The 21,371-nt window shown below is 47.1% G+C and overlaps 1 protein-coding gene across 3 annotated transcripts; it reads right to left on the minus strand.

Moving 5' to 3' along the window:
• Nucleotides 1-628: 628 nt before the first annotated feature.
• Nucleotides 629-9,199, minus strand: CD22 (CD22 molecule). 3 transcript variants are annotated; one of them, XM_021700798.1, is made up of 13 exons: nucleotides 9,166-9,199; nucleotides 8,548-8,925; nucleotides 7,118-7,411; nucleotides 5,724-5,990; nucleotides 5,333-5,596; nucleotides 4,034-4,291; nucleotides 3,592-3,855; nucleotides 3,247-3,510; nucleotides 1,900-1,996; nucleotides 1,673-1,748; nucleotides 1,392-1,516; nucleotides 1,097-1,181; nucleotides 629-799 (listed from the first exon to the last, which is right to left on the minus strand). In XM_021700798.1, the coding sequence occupies exons 1-13, from the start codon at nucleotides 9,197-9,199 to the stop codon at nucleotides 668-670; spliced, it is 2,538 nt and encodes an 845-aa protein (XP_021556473.1). In that variant the 3' UTR covers nucleotides 629-667. The 3 variants fall into 3 exon arrangements, with proteins under 3 accessions (XP_021556473.1, XP_021556474.1, XP_021556475.1); XM_021700799.1 differs by lacking the exon at nucleotides 5,333-5,596; XM_021700800.1 differs by lacking the exons at nucleotides 5,333-5,596; nucleotides 5,724-5,990.
• Between the last annotated feature and the right edge of the window lie 12,172 nt (nucleotides 9,200-21,371).

Below are 21,371 nucleotides of genomic sequence, written 5' to 3' on the forward strand. Positions count from 1 at the left end.
ATCTGAACCATTTTTATTATGCAGTTCTGTGTGTGTTACACATCTGTCCACACCAGTGTGTGTCTCAGCCCACAAGACCCCCAAGGGCAGGGGCTGCAGCAGCGTAATGGAATGCCTCACTGATGCGTGGAGGAGAACCCAGCGCAGGACAGCCCCTCTTCTCCCTGAGCTTTGCCCCAGAGGCAGAAATTAGGCACAGGACGAGTGAGTGGGGCTTTCAGAGCAGGGGTGAGGGGGCCATAGGAATGGAGAGGGAAAGAAAAAAATACAGTAACAAGCTGATCCCAGCAGGGACGCTGGCCCACTGGGGACCGGTTTTGAGGGGGTGGGTGGTGGCAGGTGGCCGGGGAGGGGCAGGGGGATGTGTGCAGTGCAGGGTCAGTATTTAGACGACCTTCCCCGTGGGAAAGAGAGCGGACGGGGAGCAGGCCTTTGGGAGGGTCAGGGTTACCATCGTTGAGAAGGAAGCCTGCCTCTGGGCCACATACGAAGTTCTGGGCGCTGACTGAGGCATCACTGGTGATGTGCATGTGCATGCGTGCGTGTGCCTGCATGTGGAGGGGAGGCCGAGTGGCTTTGCGACTGAGCGGGGGGTGGGGCAATCTCCACGACCACCCGGCCCCTGCAGTCCCTCCCTCGGCGCCTCTGCTCCAGGGGGTTTGGCCTGTCAGTGCTTGAGGGTCACGTATTCCACGGCTTCCTGGGCCAGAGGCCGCTTCCCCAACCCAAGATGAACCAGCTCTGAGTAATGTATCCCCTCGTCTTCCGGACTGTCTGGAAGCACGTTCTCATAGTCGCCCTGAGAAAGCCACGTGTGTGAGGCCATGGGCCTCCCGGTCTGCGTTCCCTGCCTGTTCCCTCCCTGGCTCCTCCTGGGGGGCCAAGAGCCCGAGCAGGAGTCCTCTTGTCCCCACGCTGGCTGCAGTCAGCGTCTCGGACTGGGCCGTGCTGCCCTGGCTCCAACCACACCCGTGTCTGAGCAAAACCCCCCCACCAGGCCTTGCCACCATGGAGGCCACCAAGTCCTTCCCATCTGGGACTCACAGCTGAGGCCAGGTCCCCCGCACCCCCTCCTTCCACAGCCCTGCCCCCTTACCGCTTGACACATCTGCAAGACAGAGTAAGTGACGGTGTCATCCCTGTTTGGAGAAGGTCCCTCTGTCTCCAGGGTCCCTGCATCTCTGAGGGACGGTAGATGGATGACCGCAGATGAAGCCTTTCATGTGAACTCTCTTCCTATTTCCAACTCCCCTAGCCCCCGAGAGCACCCCAGAGCGGAGCCTGGCTCACGGGCCTGCCACAAAGAGGGCAGGTGGGACAGGAGCCGAGCCCTTCTTCCTGCAGCTCTCCCCGGGTGCACGTGTCACCCTCCCAAGACCCTCACTAGGTACCCAGTTCTTGGTGTGTCAGTCTCGCTGAAAGGAAAGCGCAAGGTGGCGTAACTGATGGCCTCTTCCATCACCGGATTGTAGCACCCCAGGGAGTGGGGGTATTCGGAGAGCGGGGCCCTTCTAACCTGGGACAGAGACAAGGCCTCAGTTCTCGCCACTCCTTTCTCCACCTGAGTCCCCTTCCCCTGGCCTCTGACCTCCAACCTCCCGCACAGTGCTCTGCACCCCCCTTTGTCTCCCCTTGACTTCCAGGTCTGCCTCCAGGTCTTTTTCCATCTTACCTTCTGCTTCCTCACAAAGAAGCTCTGCCCACTGGAACTTTCCTGGAGCCCCTGCTGGCTCCGTATCCTCTTCCAGCTAAGAAATAAAGCCCACTCGTGAGGATCAGGGGAGTGGGGACAGGACCCTGTGCAGTGGGCATGCTGGGGGCTCCAGGATGGTCAACTGGAGTCACTCCGGGGAAGGAATCAGGGAGAGCCAAGGGACATGAGCCTTGGGAGGAGCTCACCTTCGCTGAAGTTTGACTCCCCAGAACGCCAGGAGTAGGGTGGCCAGGCAGAACCCCACTCCCACAGCCACTCGCCTGCCGATGGTCTCCGGGCTGTCTGGTGGGGGAAGGAGCGACCGTGAGTTGGGGATACTGCCTCTCTCAGATCACGGGCCAGCATTGCCTTGTAGCATTTTCCCAGGAGGCATCCTCAACTTCTCTGCATGGCCGCTCTCCTTGCCTGGGCAACTTCTCCACACGTAGGGGCTGTGATGCACAGAAAGGGAGAAGCCGGCCCCTGCCCACTGGGACCCCGTTGGGAGGAAAGGGCTAACTCTCAGGAAAGCATCTGTTTTGTGACAGACAGAGGCACACACAGGACATGCAGTAAAAGCTACAACTTCCTTAGAGGCCGCTTGGCCATACTTATCAGAACTTAAAATCACTTGTCCTTTGATGCAGCAATTCCATGTAGGAATTTATCCTGCAGCTGTCCTTCAGGGGTACCAGAGCCAGAGACAGCGCAGGGCTGTGGGGAAAGCACTGGGTAGATAGGGTTTGCTGCTTCCATGCATGGGAAGAAAACAACAATGCAGCCCTGAGGGAAAGGGGCAGGTTGCCAGGGTGTCTGCAAAAGTGGAGACCCCAGACACAGGTTTTTATACAATATGTTGCATTTCCAAATAATGCGTTCAGGCATCCAGCTTTGCAGGCCATGATCCTCTAAATCTAAAGCCATGGCTCCAAGTTTAATCTGAAAAAGTACAATAAATCAATTAAATAACTTCTCCATTGTTTCCAGACCCTTTAGACACCCTGTGCATGCACGGATATAGAACAGTCTCTGAGTGGTATTGTTACGTGGCAAAAAAGAACGTCCAGGACAACGTGTAAGCTCTCCTGCGATTTGCGTGATGAAGGGAGTACAGACATAGACCTACTTATTGTATTGTGCGTGTGCAGAATAGCTCTGTAAAGAGATGCAGACAGCTGCCGGCAGTGAAGGCCTTCAGGGAGGGGTAGAGTCCTCAGGGAGAAAGAAAGGAGAAGTGTCTTTCTACTATTTACCTTTTGTGCTATTTTATTTTGCCTTGTCTTAAAAATATATATATAGAAATCTCAAAAGATAAAGATAAACAGGCTACCAAGGGTGAGACAGAGAGACACAGAGAGGGACCCAGCAGGATCTCAGGATGTCTGGCAGGCAGGGAGGCCTGAGAGGGAACTGCCCTAGAGAGAGTCCGGAGAGACTTCGAGAAGGAGGAAGACAAGTGAGCTTGTGTGGAGCAGGCGCTGTGCCTGGGAGTGACCGGCTGGGCTGCCCGACAGGACAGGGGAGGGAGGGAAGGAGAAGGGAAGGGGCCTTACAGTAGACAGTGAGGGTGCTGGGGGGCGACTGGACCCTGCCGAGCTGGTTGGTCGCCTCGCACCAATAGGCGCCTGAGTGCTGGATCTTCACGGGATCCAATCTCAGCATCTGATCATAATGGTGGAGGTTTTGGTTATTCCAGTCAAACCAGGTGTACTGGAAGATGGGAGGGTTGGCATCGCTCTCACATGTCAGGACTGCCTTCTTCCCCTCCACCACTTGGTCCTTTGGGCTGATGGCCACACGCAGCATCCTTGGTGCATCTACAAGGAGAAGAAAAATCAGGATCCAGGTAGCTGGTCACGGGCTCTTCTGTCTGTCTCCAGCCCCAGCCACTCACTCACACAGCACTTGGAGCCTCCTGGCCTCAGACATGGTCTGTCCTACAGAGTTGTTGATGAGGCAGTTGTAATTGCCGGCATCTTCTGGAGAGATGGAGTCAAAGCTCAGTTCTTTTCCTTCCTTCAGAAAGATTCCATTTTTCTTCCAGAAGAAGCGGACATCTCTGGGGCGGCTACTTGAGAAGTTACATCCAAGGAGGACTCGGTGCCCGGAGTGAATCTCAGAAGGGGGGCTGATCTGCTGGACCCTGACATCCTTGGGGGCATCTGGAGAGCAAGGGCCTCAGGCTGACCTCTTGGGTCCCTTTCCCTCTTCCTGGCCCTAAGGCCAGACTCTCAGCCCTCAATTCTCTGTGAAGGTTCCAGCCCAGGCCCCAGTCCCCTCACCCTGAGAGCCCATATCCCAGCTGGGCTACCTCTTGGGTCCCCTTGCCCAGTCACTCACGCTGAACATCCAGGTTGACAGAGGGGGCCCATGAACACCACTGGTTACAGGCTGCACAGGCGATTGGCCTGGCGTCCCAGGCAACTTTTTGAATTATCAGCACCCCGGGTGATTGTTCCTTCCAGGAGCCTTGGAGGTTCCATTCATATCGGGTAACTCTGGGATTACTGGAACTGTAGTTACAGGACAGGGTCACAGTGTCTCCTTCTTGAATCCGCGTGGGGTTTTGAATCACCATGGTTACCTCCTTGGGGGCATCTGGGAGGAAACCAGACAGATGGGCAAGGGAAAGTCAGCTGTCCAGACTACCTTTCCCAGTGCTTACTGCTCCACCCACACCCCCGCCCCCCGCCCCAACCTATCCCCTGGGTTCACACAATTCCTAAATTAACCAAAGGAAGGCTCGGACTTCCCTCTCGCATCTGTGCGAGGACAGGAGCCATGGCTGTGGTTTGAGGCAGGAGGAGGCAAAAGGTCAGAGCAGAGCTCAAGCAGAGAATGCGTGGTGTATGCAAGGCAGAGGCACCCCGTCTGTGGGTCTCCGCAGGGGCCTGGGGCGCAGAGCTAGTTTGCTGTAGTGCAGGCATTCATTGGGGGGTGGGGGAAGCACAGCTCTGGAGCCAGATGGGCTGAGAGCTGAGTGATCGTGGGCCGTGGGACCCAGTTTGCTTCACCATCAGATGGGGTCCTAAGAGCACCTAACCTGATAGAGTCAAAGCCAGGAGGAAATGAGATGAAGCACTCAGAGTGGAGTAAACGCTCCAGAAATATTCCTGCTGCTGCTGCTGCTGCATCACACACCCACTGTCTAGATGTTCGGGATTCGAGCATCCCCGTCAGAGTATCTGGCTCAGACTCTGACATCCCAGGGTCCAAGGCTCAAACTTAGGGATTCTCTTGGTCCTGGACTCGACTGACAGACAAGATTCACTATGTTAAACAGGGTCCGACCTCTGAGGGAGAGGCAGTGAGACATTTTGCTCCAGTTCTCGAAAACTTCAGGCCCCCTTCTGAGATTCAGCCACTGCCTAGTGACACCATGTTCTCTGGGTCCCTCATGGGGCCCTGGCGGCTTGCAGTTCATTCATTCAACAGACATCTACTGAGCACCTGCCATGAGCCAGACCCTGTTCTGGTGCTGGGTATACAACCGGAAACAGCAGCAAAGCACCCGCCCAGGGAGCATACATGTTGGGAGACACCCCTGCTTGCCGCCCATGCTAGGACCCAGGAATCTCCTGCGCCCCATCTGCCTGCCTTCTTCTCCCGCTAGAACCCAGAGGCCCTGTGACTACTCACACTGGACATCTAACTCAGTCTCCTGGCCAATTTGTCCAGGACCAAGTCTGTTTTCTGCCAAGCAGGAATACTGCCCAGCATGGCTGAGGAGGACCATTGGGATCTGGAAGGTCTTGCTTGTCCTTCCTGGCACTTCTATCTCATTGTGATACCAGGTGTAATTGGTTGGAGGAGGATTGGCCAGTGACATACAAGTCATCTCTACTTTATTTCCCTCCTTCGCTGGCGAGGAGAGGATCTCAACCCTGGAAGGTTCCGGAGCATCTGGAAAAAGGTGCAGAGGCAGAGGAGGAAGGTGAGCAGAGGCCTCTGTTGTTCACCTCTCAAGGGCCTTGGTTCCACCCCCTGCTAACTCCCTGCCTGCCCCCTTCCCAGCTCCCAGGAGGCTCACAGTACACTTGGAGGAACACTTCATCCGACTGTCCTGAGCCTAGATCATTGAAGGCCTCACACTGGTACTCTCCACTCATCTTCTTGGTCACAGAGGACAGAGTTAACGTGGGTGTCTCCTGCTCCCTCAGCCGGGTCCCATCCTTGAGCCAGGCTATACTCCGGAACTCTGGGTTGCTGCTGATGACCTGGCAGGTCATGGTCACAGACTCTCCCTCTGTTACATTGGCTCCTTCGGGATTGACCTCAATCTTCAACTTTGGGACATCTAGAGGAGCAGAGGGGCAGCAGGAGAGGGGGTAGGGACTTCTCAGGGGGTGTCACCTGGGGGGAAGTTGCTGGGCTTTGATTCAGATAAAGCAGCAGCCTACACATAGCATGGGAGTGTGGGCAGCCACTTGCTGTCCCCCTTATCAACAAGGGTGGGCTGGTCCAAGCACCTGGGTGATGGTCACGGACTCCTAACTTGTCTCTCTGCTCTACGCACCACCCCGCACCTGTTCTCAGAGTTCTGGTCTCCACCAGCAGTCAGCTGTCTTCCTGATACCGTCAATCAGCCTTTGCCACTCCCCTGCTTGAAACCGTTTAGTGGATTCCACACCCAGAATAAAATCCAAAACCCTGCTGCCACCCATGAGGTCTGGCCTTGGCCCTCCTTTCCTATCATTGGGCCCCTCAGACGCAGGGCTGAGGCTCTCCGGCCCCTTGCTCTGGTGCAGGCACACAAAGTTCCTACCCCCAGGCCTTTGTCCTTACTCTTTTCTCTTCCTGGGATCTTCTGGCAAATAGCTGCCTGCCTCAATCTTTCCCTTCACCCAAGTTCACTGTCCTCAGAGAAGCCTCCATCCTTCCCTCCCTCCCTCTTTCTGAGCCCGGCTTTACGTCCTCCTAATACACTTATCACTGCCTACCCTTAAGTTCGGTATTTCTTTGTTAATCTAGTAATTGTTTGTCTTCCCCAGCGGCAGTGCCAGCTCCTCAATGGGCAAGAACAGGCCTGGCACCCAGGAGGCTCGTAGTAAATATTTACTGAATGAATGAATGGGGCACAAACAATGATGTGAAAACATTTCTTACCCCGAGCCCTCTACCCAGGGGGAAAAATAAACCTAACCACATGATCTCAAATTCACATCGTGGCTCGAGGATATTAAATTATGTTATTCTTCTAGACCAAAGCAGATGCTAAGATAAATCTGTTCCCTGAAACACTGGGGCTGACAACAGGGGTGGTGGAGGGACGCAGCCCTGGCTGGACCTTTCCCAGCTGTGGGTGTTCATGGACCGATTATGTGTCCTTCCGTGGAGGTGCCCGCTACCCTTGGTGCGCTCTGAGGGGTTGGGGAGAAGAGACAAGACCCTCGTCCCTCCCTGGGGGCACTGGGAGACACTCACGCTTTACATCCAGCAACACCGTTTCCTCAGAGAGGATCTGCTTTGCTTTGGGGCCCCAGAGTTGGCAGGTCAGATTCTTGCCGTGGTGCGTCCACTGTGGCTGGAAGGTGAGCTTGCTCTGGGTGAAGACAGTCTTGGTGGTCAGGGAGGTCGAGGTGACGGCAGGCTCCTCCAGGGACCACTGCAGCTGGATCTGGTACCCAGGGCAGGAGAAATTCAGCAAGCAAGTCAGAGTGACTTCCTGGGACTCCTGGATTTCTGGAGGGAGCTGAATGTGAGGTGACAGGGGCGTCTCTGCAAAAGAATAGGGGCCAAGCTGGAGGCCTGGGAGACCAGGGGCCTGTGCCAGCCTCTCACACCTGGCTGTAGATGCTCCGCCCCCAAAGAAGCCCTCAGGAGCCCCTCGCCAGTCCCTTCCACCTCTCTCTGGGCCTGCCTTTCTCTGCTTTGAGTCACTTTTGCTCTGCCGAAACACTCTCTGAAAGGTCTAGTGAATGCTGATGCTCCTTAGGAATCGGATTTTATATTTTATACTTACCTCGTTCTCCTTCCCTGATGTTTGCTCTCTAAACATTTTCAAGATCGCTGCCCTACCCCGAGGGAATTTTACCAGGTTAGGTCACCGTGCCTTTCTTGGCTTTGATGACAAACCTGCATTTGTAATGGCCTCAGTGCTGGGAGCCATCCAGCATGGCATTCCTTTAGGGATCCCCGGGGCTGGGCTGCCCTAGGACTGCAGGTCTGAAGCTACATCTCTCATTGCAGTGTAGGGCTGCTTAGCTTAGACCCCTCCAACCCCCGCACTGAAGAAACAGGCTGTGGGGTGGAGGTCCCAGGCCTAGGTTTCATTCACCCCCTACCCCATCCCCTACCTGTCTCTTTTAGACATGAAGGCCTAATTAGAATCAATCGCCAACATTAAGGCATTGGGAGATTTCACTCAAATCAAAGATTTCCATCTTCTTTTGAAAAATCAGGCAACCGGGGGCACCTGGGTGGCTCAGTCGGCTCAGGTCATGATCCCAGGATCCTGGGATCAGCCCCTCATCAGGCTCCCTGCTCAGTGGGAAACCTGCTTCTCCTTCTCCCACTGCCTGCCACTCCCTGTGCTTGTGCTCTCTCTCTCCCTCTAATAAATAAATAAAATCTTTAAAAAAAAAAAAAGAAAGGAAAAGAAAAGAAAAATCAGGCAACCTGGAACCCAGATTCCAGCATGGGTGGAAGCTGAGGGGCAGGTGCAATGCTTGAGGAGAAACAAGTACTCGGGCTGCAGGCCCCATTGTCTCGTTATGCCCCGGTCACTTACTGGCACCTCCTGCCTGGCCTCTACAAGCAGTCTGGTTTGCGACCCCTGTCCCAGGAGTTGGGTGTTTCCCACCTTCCTCCTTGCCTGAAGCCAAGGCAGAGGACCCCATCCCCCACGGCCTTACTAGAGACGTTGAGGTCTATTTTCTCCATCCATTTGTCAGTCTTCGTTATCAACCTCAGCCCCAGCCAGCCATTGTCTTGTTCAAGCACAGGGTTGATGCGTATGGTGCAGTTGGATCTTTGGTCTCCCGGGAACTGAACCCTCTCCGGGGTATGAGGATTCCCCCAAGGCTTTGTTTTCTCATAGAGAATGTGCCCGTTGAAGTTCTTGGTGGTGTCATCATATTCATAGTTGCTGTACAAGGTCAGGTTTTCCAGATCATCCTTACGCCCTGGAATTGCGTAGTGACAGGGAATCCAGACGCAGGCCCCATCCCAGCTGTAGAGAGTGTGGGGGTGCTCAAACCTCCATTTAGATGAGTCAGAGAAGGCCAAGTATTCTGGAACCCACCACAGTGATCAAAAAACATTATTGAAGGACATAAAGAGCTTTCAAATGAGTAAAGAATCCCCTCTGAAGATAGAGGGAGAGAGGAAGGTACACAAAGAGAGGTGTATACGCACACACATACCCTGCTTGTCCCCACCCTCCCCAACACTTAACTCTTTGCTCCAGAGCTCTCCTCCTCCTCCAGCTCCCACAGACATCCCAGAACCCAAACCTAAACCACAGTCCTTACCAAGGAGCAGGAGTGAGGGGCCGAGGAGATGCATGGTGCTGTGTCTAGGCAGGAGCCTGGGCCGGGAAGAATTTGTCTTTGAGCCATCTGGTCGCTTACTTCTTTCAGATGGCTTTTCTTGCTCACCCACCAAGCTCCAACCCCTCTTCCCTGATCCCAGGAGGACTGCATCTGATTGCATTGCAAGATGTGAATTCTGGATGTTCATGGGGCCTTTTATGGGAATGCCATGTCTATTCTGTCAGCCTAAGAACTCTGCACAGCAAACCTGCCTCTCTTCCTAGCCCTTCTTCCTTTCTTCCATCCACCCATCCATCCATCCATCCATTCTTCCTTCCATCCATCCATCCATCCATCCATCCATCCACCCATCCATCCATCCATCCATCTATCCATCCATCCATCCATCCTTCCATCCATCCATCCATCCATCCATCCCTCCATCCTTCCATCCATCCCATCCTTCCATCCATCCATCCATCCATCCATCCATCCATCCATAATTTTACAAACTTCCTGGCCAGCTCTCAGGCTTTGAGTGGCACCAGACCACTGAGTGCCATGAATCCCAGGCCCAGGGTAACTTGAAGCTCACCTTGAGGCAACTAGTGAAGGGTTTTATGTAGGGCGGAGCCATGATCAAAACTTGATTTTAAAGACCAGGAACAAAATTACTCTAAAACTAATAATTAAGTGTGAATCTAGGAGAGCATTTAGAGGGGTCTGGAAGAACTTAGGAGAATGTGTCCAAGGGTCCCACTCAGAGAAGCCCGGGGGTTGGGAAGAAAACATAAATTGGCCAGATGGGGACAGAGGTCATGTCTTAGGTAAAGGCAATGATGCTCTCAGTCCCAGCCAATTGTTGCCAATTGGGAACATGAGCTCGGCACTGCCTGACCTTCCACTGTTTTTGGAGAAGTAAGAAGCCAGATTTTCATGTGAAATGCCCTGCTTTCAGAAATGAACAAACCAACAAACATGGTGCTGGCCAAACCAAACCTGTCTACAGGCTGGAGGCAGTCCAAGGGCCCCCAATGTGCAGCCACAGCCCATCTGTCTCTCTTGGAGACATCAGTGAGCTTATCTGCCACCTTACTAGACTTTTACATAGAGTTACATTTACAGAGAGTTAAATTTAAGTCCCAATTTGCATGGCTGGGCCTCTCTGTGCTGGTCCCTCTAGAGTTAGCAGGATGTGTGACAGAGTGTGTCTCCGGTCTCAGCACAGACCTGCACCCCTCCCTGCCCGGCCAACATTTCCCACCAGCAAGGGCCCCTCACCCCCTTGGGCTATTTCTCTCCTCAGGCTGCGTGGCTCATGCCAAATGCTGTTGGGTGTCTAGTACCCGGCATGGGGAAAGCTAGACTGCTTGCTGAGCAGGAAGGGGGTCTGTCCCCAGGAGTAGTGCCTGTGCTGGCCTGGGCCGGGCCTGGGTTAGGGATGAGGGCTCTGAATGGGGACAGACTTTCCAGGCAGCACTGACACCAGCTCTGCAGGTGCTAATAGTGCTACACACAAAAACGTCTTCAAGGCCACATCCACTTGAAAAAAGCTGGGTTAAAAAAGGTAAATAGAGGGGCGCCTGGGTGGCTCAGTCATTAAGCGTCTGCCTTCGGCTCAGGTCATGATCCCAGGGTCCTGGGATCGAGCCCCGCATCGGGCTCCCTGCTCGCCGGGAAGCCTGCTTCTCCCTCTCCCACTCCCCCTGCTTGTGTTCCCTCTCTCGCTGTGTCTCTCTCTGTCAAATAAATAAAATATTAAAAAAAAAAGTAAATAGATTCCCAACTGTGAGTCCTTTTGATCCCTTTAATCAGCTGGGTGCGCATCAAACATCTCCTAACATGGGGGCTAAAGTACAGTCCATTGCTCACACTTCTTTAGCCACAGAACTGATTTTACATTTCTCGTGAAAAACTTGGCAGGGTTGCACAGTCAATGTTTTGAGGGATGTGCTGTGGGTCCCCTTTGAGTTTCTATAAGAGCTGTGGCAAGGGCTAGATTCCATTCTTTGTGGTAAAGACTAGCCTGCAGTAGCTGGACCCTTGTGCCCCCTCTGCCACCAGCCGCCCTCATGGGGGAATGGCTTGAGGACACCAGGACGAGTGGAAAAGGGCACTTCTGAGAGCAGGGCTGTGTGCTCACTCCCAGCAGCTCAGGCAGTCTCCAGGACATAAGAAGTGGAACCACGGGCCTGGAATTGGAAGGCTGCTGAGACAGGGTAGGGCATGGAGGTGGGGAACAATAGGCATTGGGCACAAAGGCTCAGGACAAGGCCACGCTATCCAGACCTGTGGCCTGCTCAACACAGGCCTGTTTAGGACCTTACAAGACCTCAGAGCCAGCCTCCCTGAGTCCATTCTTCCCTCCTGGGCATCTGGTGACCCATCTTACTCTCAGAAGACTCATCAAGCCCATCAAGGGGCATGCTCAAAGACAGGGGTCTGTATCCTGTTATAACACAGGCAAGAGAGGTGGGGGGCTTCCCACTGTGCTCCCAGGCCCAAGAATTGTGCCTGGCACACAGCAGTTGCTCCACGCTAGCTTCCCGAATGCAAAAGAGAGCAAAATAGTTTTTACCTGTTTCCTCGTGTCTTCCTTCTTCGGGGACCCTGGCAGCGTCTGAGAGTGAAAGGGGAAACACAGCAAAGGATTTTCACCCTCCTCGGCCACACCCCCTGCCCCTTGGTGACTCACAGGGCAACCAAGAGGCATGGCAAAGTGGAGAGTTGGGAAAAGAGGGAACAAGGACAATGTGGGCTCAGAGGCAGATTGGAGGGAACACTCGAGTACCCATGGTCAGTTTTTAGTTTCAGTATATGGACTTATACATCAGATAGTTCCTCCAGAACTTCCCCTCTATCCAGCTCTCAGGAAATGCTGATAATTAAAGCCAAGCAGTTTAGAACTGCCAGCCTGCTGAAAAAGGCACAAGGCAATCTGAAAGTACTTGTAGTTTAGTGTTACCATCCAGTTATTCTCATTCCCATACTTTTCCTCCAAAGGCAAGACTGGTGGGGAGTCTGGTCACTTACACTGATGCTTCAGCAGCTCACAAGGGTCAAGGAAAGAGCACACAGATATCAGGAAGAAAAACGATAACTTACGTGAAGTGTTATTGAATGGGCAAGTCATGAGACTGGAACCTTACCACTTGGTCAGGCTTCTAGTCAGTGAGTGTCTTGAGACCAGAACCAGACATCAGCTAAAGCCATTCAAATCCTACAGGGATTTGAACAGGGAAGTCTCTGAGAAATTTGTACCCTGGCATCACCAAACTCTACTGACTGCCAGCCATTGAGAAGGAAACAGAAAAGGGAAAGAACAGCTTGTTCAAAAAATAGTGATGTTCTGGGAAGGGTATTCTTCCCTATTTCTTTTGCTAAGAACAACTAAAAACCCTGGATCCCTGGATGTTATAAAACAAGCATAAGAAGACACTGAAAGGTTGAGAGAAGACACACTGTTAGGGACCTTGGGACCTGAGGAATGATATGATGGTGAATTCCCTGGGTTTCACTGGATACTGAAGAAGCAAGCAACTGGACATGCCAATGGGCTCAGAAAAAAAGTTCAGCAAAACTCTGCTCTTCTAGCCAAAGAACCAAGCCAAAGAACCAAGAAAGGGGTAACCCAGAAAGACAAATCTTTCAGGCAATAACTGCTCTGCTCCAGCTAAATATCACAGAAAAACCTGCTGCTTCACTCCCACCCCTGACAGCAAAGGCTGAGTGGGGCCCTAGACTTCCACCCTTGCTAGGCCGTAATGAAGAGTCCAGGCCACTCCCCGCTACCCCATCTAAGTGGTGCCAGAGGAGGCTGAGTGTGGAGCTGGGCCCTCCATCCCCACTGGACTATTCCTCCCCACAGTGTTAGTGGAGACCACTTGGGGAGCCCGAACATCCACCCCCACCCAGTGGTGATGAGGCGTCATTCTCCTCACTAGAGTGGTGTAAGAGGAGGTCTAGGGGAGGGTCAGGACTTTCACCGTCACTCAGTGGTCATAAGCCCACCTCCTACTGTGGAATCTACACGGAAGTGATGTGGAGAACAGTAATGAAGTACCCCTCCCTCTCCCGGCCAGGGTGGTATTAGTGGATGCATAATGGGGAACCTGATCTTCTATCCCTGCCTAGCAATAATAAGAAAACTTCACACACACACACACACACATCAGGTGTCAGGAAAGGCTGAGTGGAGAACCTGAACTTCTACCCCACTTGGCAATAATGAGGCAGTGCCCCGATTCATTTCACTGGAGCACTGTCAGGGGAGGCTTGCTAAAGGACAGATTTAAATAAGATCCAGTCCCATAAATAATACCCCAAATGCCTAGGTTTCAATTGTAAATCACTTGGCATACTAAGAACCAGGAAGTTCTCAAACTGAATGTGAGAAGATAATCAACAGACACAAACACAAAGATGACACAGATGTTGGAATTATCTGACAAAGATTTTAAAGCAGCCATCATAAAAATGCTTCAGTGAGCAATTACAAACATGCTTGAAACAAATGAAAAAAATAGAGCATGTCAGTAAAGAAAGAAGCTATAAAGAAGAATCAAAAGGAAATTCTAGAACTAAAAAAAATACAGTAACAAAAACCTTAATGAATGGGCTCAACAGCAGAATGGGGATTATAGAAATAACAATAAGTGAAATGGAACATAGAACAATAGAATTTAACCAATTTGAACAGCAGAGAGAAAATAAACTGAAAAAATAAATGAACAGAGCCTCAGGGGCATGTGTGGCTAGTATGACAAAAGATCTAACATTAAAGTCATTGGCATCTCAGAAGGAGAGGAGAAAGATGGTGAGGCGGGGGCTTAGAAAACATTTGAAGAAATAATGTCCCTAATTTGACAAAACAAACAAACAAAACCCATACATCAGATTCAAGAAGCTAAGTGAATCCCAAACAAGATAAACCCAAAGAAATCCATGGCAAGACACATAATAGTCAAACTTCTAAAAACTAAAGACAAAGAAAAAATCTTGAAAGCAACCACAGAGAAATGACTCATTACCTACAGGGAGAAAACCCATTCAAATGACAGTAGATTTCATATCAAAAACCATGGAGGACTAAGGAACTGAAACAACATTTCTCAGATACTGAAAGAAAAGAACTATCAACCTGGAAACTTATATCTAGTGAAAATATCCTTCAGGAATGAAGAGGAAATCAAGACATCCTCAGATGAAGGAAAGCTAAAGGAATTTTTAACCAACAGAGACCCAAAAAGGATGGCTAAAGGGAATTCCCTAAACAGAAAGAAAATGATTTAAAAAAAAAAAAGAAATCTTGGAACATCAAAAAGGAAGAAAGAACATGGAAAGAGCAAACCTATGGGTAAATAAAACAGACTTTCCTTCTCTTCTTGAGTTTTCTTTCTTTTTTTTTTTAAGATTTTATTTATTTATTTGAGAGAGAGAATGAGAGAGAGCACATGAGAGGGGGGAGGGTCAGAGGGAGAAGCAGACTCCCCGCCGAGCAGGGAGCCCGATGCGGGACTCGATCCCGGGACTCCAGGATCATGACCTGAGCCGAAGGCAGTCGCTTAACCGACTGAGCCACCCAGGCGCCCTCTTCTTGAGTTTTCTAAATTATGCTTGGCAATCAAAGTAAAAACCATAACACTGTGTAATGCTGTTCTTAGTGTATGTAGAAGAAGTATTTAAGACAATTATAAACAGGAGAGGGTAAAGGGATGTGGAGGGAGGTGAGGTTTCTATACTTGAACTGGTAAAATATTGCAGCCAGTAGATTTTGGTAAGTTCTATATAATGTAATACTTAGATCAATCACTAAAAAAGCTATACAAAGTGATATACTCAAAAGCACTATAGGTAAGTCAAAATGGAATTTTAAAATTGTTCAAGAGAGGGACACCCGGGTGGCTCAGTCAGTTGAGCGTGTGCCTTCAGCTCAGGTCATGATCCCAGAGTTCTGGGACTGAGTCCCGCATCAGGCTCCCTGCTCAGTGGGGAGCCTGCTTCTCCCTCTCCCTTTCTGCCTGCTGATCCCCCTGTTCGCTCTCTTGTGCTCTCTCTATTAATTATATAAAATCTTAAAAAATAAAGAAAAATAAAATAGTTCAAGAGACCCACAGGAAGGGAGGAAAAAAACAGAAATTAAAAACAGAGAGAACAAAGAAAAAACAAGAACAAAATGACAAGTTTAAGCCTTACCATGTAAGTATTACACTAAATGTAAGTAGTGTAAATACACAAATGAAAAAACAGATTGACAGAGTGAATAAAAAACATGACCCAACTATATGCTGTCCATAAGAAAATAACTTCAAATATAATCAGATAGGTAAGTTGAAAATAAAATAATGTAAAAGGATATACTATACCAACATTAATCAAAAGAAATTTGATTTCTTCCAAAAAATTAAAAATAGAAGTACCATATGTCTGAGCAGTTCCACTTCTGGGTGTTTATCTGAAGGAAGTTAACTCAAAAACCATGCCAGTTCCTCAAAATATTAAAAATAGAACTAACATACGGTCAGGAATTTCACTTCTGGGTATTTACCAAAACAAAGTGAAAACACTAATTCAAAAACTATGGCACCTCCAAGTTCACTGCAGCATTATTTACAATAGCCAAGACATAGAAACAACCTAAGTGTGCATCAATGGATGAATGGATAAGGAAAATGTGGTGTGCATATACAATGAAATATTATTCAGCCATAAGAAAGAAGGAAATCTTGCCATTTGTGACAACATGGATGGACCTTAAGGGCATTATGCTAAGTGAAATAAGCCAAACAGAAAAACACTGTCTGACCTCACTTATTATGTGGAATCTAAAAAACAAACAAAATGAACTCATAGATACAAAGAACAGATTGGTTCAGAGACAGAGGTTGGGAGGTGGTAAAATAATCTATGGGTCAAAGAGAAAAATCTCAAGGGAAATGTAAAAAAAAAATACATTGAACTGAAAGAAAATGAAAATAGAACTTACCAAATTTTGTGGGACACAGCTAAGTACAGGACGGAAATTTATAGCATTGAATGCTTACATTAAAAGAAAAAAGCTTTAGGGGCACCTGGTTAAGTGGGCTCAGTAGGTTAAGCATCTGACTCTTGATTTCAGCTCAGGTCATGATCTCAGGGTCATGGTATCGAGCCCACGTCAAGCTCCACACTCAGCGGGGAGTCTGCTTGAGATTCTCTGTCTCCCTCTCCCTTTGCCCCTCCTCCAGCTCGCACTCTCTCTAGCTCTCTAAAATAAATAAATCTTTGAAAAAAAGGAAGAAAAGCCTCAAATGAACAATATAAGTTTCCATCTCTAGAAGCTAGAAAATAAGAGAAAAATAAACCCAAACAAGCATAAGGAAGGAAATAATAAATACAAAGGCAGAAATCAAAGAAACTGAAAACAGAGAAATAATAGAAATAATTAAATATCTAGTTCATGGGCGCCTGGGTGGCTCAGTTGGTTAAGCGACTGCTTTCGGCTCAGGTCATGATCCTGGAGTCCCGGGATCGAGTCCCGCATGGGGCTCCCTGCTCGGCAGGGAGTCTGCTTCTCCCTCTGACCCTCCCCCCTCTCATGTGCTCTCTCTCTCTCATTCTCTCTGTCTCAAATAAATAAATAAAATATTTTTAAAAATAAATAAATAAATAAATAAATATCTAGTTCATGAAAAGACCAATAAAACTGACAAACCTCTAGCAAGGCTGACAAAAGAGAGAAGACAAATTGCTAACATCAAGAATGAAATGGTATATGGCTACAGGTCCCGCAGACATCAAAAAGGTAGTGAGGGAATACTATGAACAACTCTTGCACATAAATTTCAAAATTTAGATTAAATGGATCAATTCCTCAAAAACTACGAACTACCACAACTCACCAAATGTCAATTAGGTAATTTGGGGGTTTTAAAAGATTTTATTTATTTATTTGAGAGAGAGATTGAGAGAGAGAGGGCACAAGCAGGGCACAGGGAGAGGAACAAGCAGATTCCTGGCTGAGCAGGGAGCCGTCAGGTAATTTGAATAGCCCTATAACTACTGAGATAATTTAAAAAATGAGAAAAAAAATCTCCAGGCACATATGGCTTTACTGGAGAATTCAAGCCAATGTTTGAAGAAGTAACACCAATGCAACATAATCTCTTCCAGAAAATAGTGGAGGGAACACTTCCCAACTCATTCTTTGAAGCCAGGATTACCCTAAAACAAACAAACAAAAAAGACAAAACAGTATAAAGGAAAACTACAGACCAATATTCCTCATGAATATGGGGGCAAAATTTTACCAAAATATTAGCAGATAGGATTCAGCAATATATAAAAAGAATTATACACTATGACCAAGTAGCTATTATTCCAGGGATGCAAGGCTGATTCAATATCTGAAAATCAAACAATGTAATCATATTAATGGGATAAAGAATAAAAATCAGATGATCATATAAATTGTTGTAGAAAAAAACATTTGACAAAATTCAACACCCATTTGTGACAAAAACTCTCTGAAAACCAGGAATAGAGAGGAAATTCCTCAACTTGACAATCTATAACTAACCTAAAAAAACCCGAAGCTAATATATCAATACTGAAAGACTGAATACTTTCCCCTCTCAGATTGGGAACAAGGCAAGGATGCCCACTGTCACCACTCTACTCAGTGTAGTACTGGAAGTTCAGCAAGGTTGCAGAATACAGGATCAATACAAATATTAGTCACTTTTTTAATATTGACAATGAACATGTGGAAACTAAAATGTAAAATACAATTCCACCTATAATGGCTTTTTAAAAAATAAATAGATGTAATAAATATAACAAAACACATACAAGAAAATGACAAAACAGTGCTGAAAAAATAAAAGAAGACCTAAATAAATACCACATTCATGAACTGGAAGACTAAATACAATAAAGATGTCAATTCTCCCCAAGTTGACAAGCAAATTGCATGCAACTACTTTCAAGATCCCAGCAAAAGTTTGTGTAGCTATAGACAAGATTATTTTAAAGTCTGTATAGAAAGAGAACTAGAATAGAACATTTCTTTTTTTAAGTTTGTTTGTTTGTTTGTTTATTTATTTAGAGAAAGAGCATGTGCGTGAGCAAGGGGAGAGGCAGAGGGAGAGGGAGAGAATCTTCAAGCAGACTCCCTGCTGAGCATGGAGCCTGATGGGGGGCTTGATCCCATGACTTGAGCTGAAATCAAGGGTCGGTCACTCAACTGACTGAGCCACACAAGTGCCCCTAGATAGAACATTTCTGAAGAAGAATAAAGGGGTGGTCACTCTACTTGATTTCAAAGCTTATTATAAAGTAATATACAGTAATCAAAACTGTCTGTTATTGGTGGGGGGAATAAATACATAGATCAACTGAATGAACTACAGAACCCAGAAATGACCCCAAATAAATGTGGCCAACTAATTTTTTATAAAGAAGCAAAAGCAATCCAATGGAAGAAATGTAAGTCTTTTCAACAAATGGTGCTGGAGCAATTGGCTATATCCATAAGCAAAACATGAACCTCAACCCAAACCTCACACTTCATACAAAAATGAACTCAAAGTGGGGATCATAGATTTGTATGCAAAACATTAAACTATAGAACTTTTAGAAGGTAACATGGGGGAAAATCTTTGGGACACAGGGCCTGATGAAGCATTCTTAGACATGAGACCAAAAGCATAACTCCTAAAAATCTATAAATTGAAATTCATCAAAATTAAAAATTTGTGGGTTTTGTTTTGTCTTGCTCTGTGAAAGGCCTTGTTAAGACAATGAAAAGACCAACTACAAACTGGAAGAGAATATTTGCATATCTAGAATGCATATATATAAAGAACTCTCAAAACTCAACATTAAAAAAATAAAATTAGATGATGGTGTTAAGCCTAAAAATAAACCGGTAAGGTATTTTACCAGCAAAAATCCATGCTCAGGAACAAAAATTGCAATGCCGGACAAACAAGCTATGGTAAAAGGCATAGTCCAACAAACAAAGGAGAGGAACGCTATTTTATGGACAAGGAAGAAGTTAAAAGAGGTTGTTTGGAATGCAAGTCTGTTGGAGAAAAACACAAGTCCAGGGTGATAACAGTTTCTCATTGGCTGAGTTGCAGGGGTAGTTGATTTCTTGTAGGAAATGTACATCTTTTTTCCCGGTTGGGGCCTGTAAATTGAGGATACTTACCTGTTGAGAATTCTTCTTTTGGGGTCTATAGTTAACCATTCTTCCTGTAATTGACATTGAGTGGAATGGCTCCCCCTTTTAGCTTACCCTTCTAGCCTCCCTGCTCCATTTTAGTGAGGTTTTTCTTCATTAATTTTCACAATGGGAAAAAGACATGAGGAGACATTTCCCTGAAGATGACATATATGGATGGAAAATAATTATATAAAAAGATGTTCACGCTGGGTGTTGTATGCAACTGATGAATCACTGAACTCTACCCCTGAAACTAATAATAAAAAATAAATAAAATAATAAAAAGATGTTCAACAATCACTAGCCTTTAGAGAAATGCAAGTTAAGATCACAAAGAGGTAATACTACCACCACACCTATTATTGTTAGACAGCTAAAATTAAAAACAGTGGCAATATCAAATGCTGGAAAGGATGTGCAGTAACTGAATCTTTTATATATTGCTGGTAGAAATGTAAAATTCTCCACCCACTTTGGAAAACAATCTCAAAACAGTTCCTCAGAAGGTTAAATGTAGAATTACCATATAACTCTGCACTTCCACTCCTAGGTATATACCTAAGGGAAAAACATAACCACCCAGAAATTTGAACACAAATTTGCATAATAATATTATTCATAAAAGCCAAAAAGTAGGAACAGCCCAGGTGTCCTTCAAGTGATGAATGGATAAAGAAAATACGGTATATCCATACAATAAAATATTTGGCAATAAAAAGAAATAAAGTACTGATAGATGCTACCACACAGCTGAACATAGAAACATTAAGTTAAAAAGGATGATCACAAAAGACCACATATTGTATGATTCCATTTATATGAAATGTCTAGAAAAAGAAAATCTATAGAGGATGCAAAGTAGATTTAATGGTTGCCTAGAGCTGGGTGGGGGTGCTGAGAGGAAATGGGAGCTGACTGCTAATGGGCATGGGTTTACTTTGGGGGTGATGAAATGTTCTAAAATTGATTGTGGTTGAGAGTGCCTGGCTCGCTCAGTCAGTAGAACATGAAACTTGATCTCCAGGTCATGAGTTTGAGCCCCAGGTGTGGCATGGAGTTTATTTAAAATAAAACATTTTAAAATGATTGTGGTGATGGTTGCACAACTCTGTGAATATAAACCACTGTGAACATAAAACCACTGAAGTGTACACTTTAAGTAAGTGGATTGTATGGGCAATTAGAAAATGGGCAAAAGTCATGAAGAGACATTTCACCGAAGGGGATACACGGATGGCTAGTAAGTACCTAAAGAGATGTTCAACATCACTGGCCATCAGTGAAATGCAAACCAAGACCATGATAAGATATCACTACATAACTATTAGAACAGCCAAAATAAAAACTAATGACAATACCACATGTCGGTGACAGATACAGTGAAACTGGATCATTCATACATTGCTGGTAAGAATATAAAATGGTACAGCCACTTGGGAACATTGTTTGTGAGTTTCTTAAAAAACAAAACAAAAAAATACACCTACCATATGACTCATCAATTGCATTCCTAGGCGTTTATCCCTCCAAAATGAAAACTTATGTCCACACACAAACCTTTACACAATTGTTCACAGCAGCTTTATTTGTAATAGCCAAAAACTGGCAGCAACCAGCATGTCCCTTAGTAGGTGAACAGTTAAATTGTGATCCATTCATACCATGGAGTAGCAAGAACAGGGCACAATATTGATAATGATTCTGAAGGACATTATACTGAGTAAGAAAAAAAAAGTCAAGCTCAAATGGTCATGTAACATATGATTCCTTTTATGTAACATTCCTGAAATGACAAAATGATAGAGATGGAAAACAGATTGCTGGTTGCCAGGGGCAAAGGGAAATGGGCTTGACTATAAGGGAGAGCCTTGTGGTAAGGGACTAATTTTGGATCTTGCTGGTAGTGATAGCCACATACATCTAGACATGTGATCAAAGGACTTGGAACTGTACACACACTGTACTAATGCCACACTCCTGGTTTTGATACTGTACCATC

The sequence above is a fragment of the Neomonachus schauinslandi genome, chromosome 16 (assembly GCF_002201575.2).
Source record: "Neomonachus schauinslandi chromosome 16, ASM220157v2, whole genome shotgun sequence".
Classification (NCBI taxonomy): domain Eukaryota; kingdom Metazoa; phylum Chordata; class Mammalia; order Carnivora; family Phocidae; genus Neomonachus; species Neomonachus schauinslandi.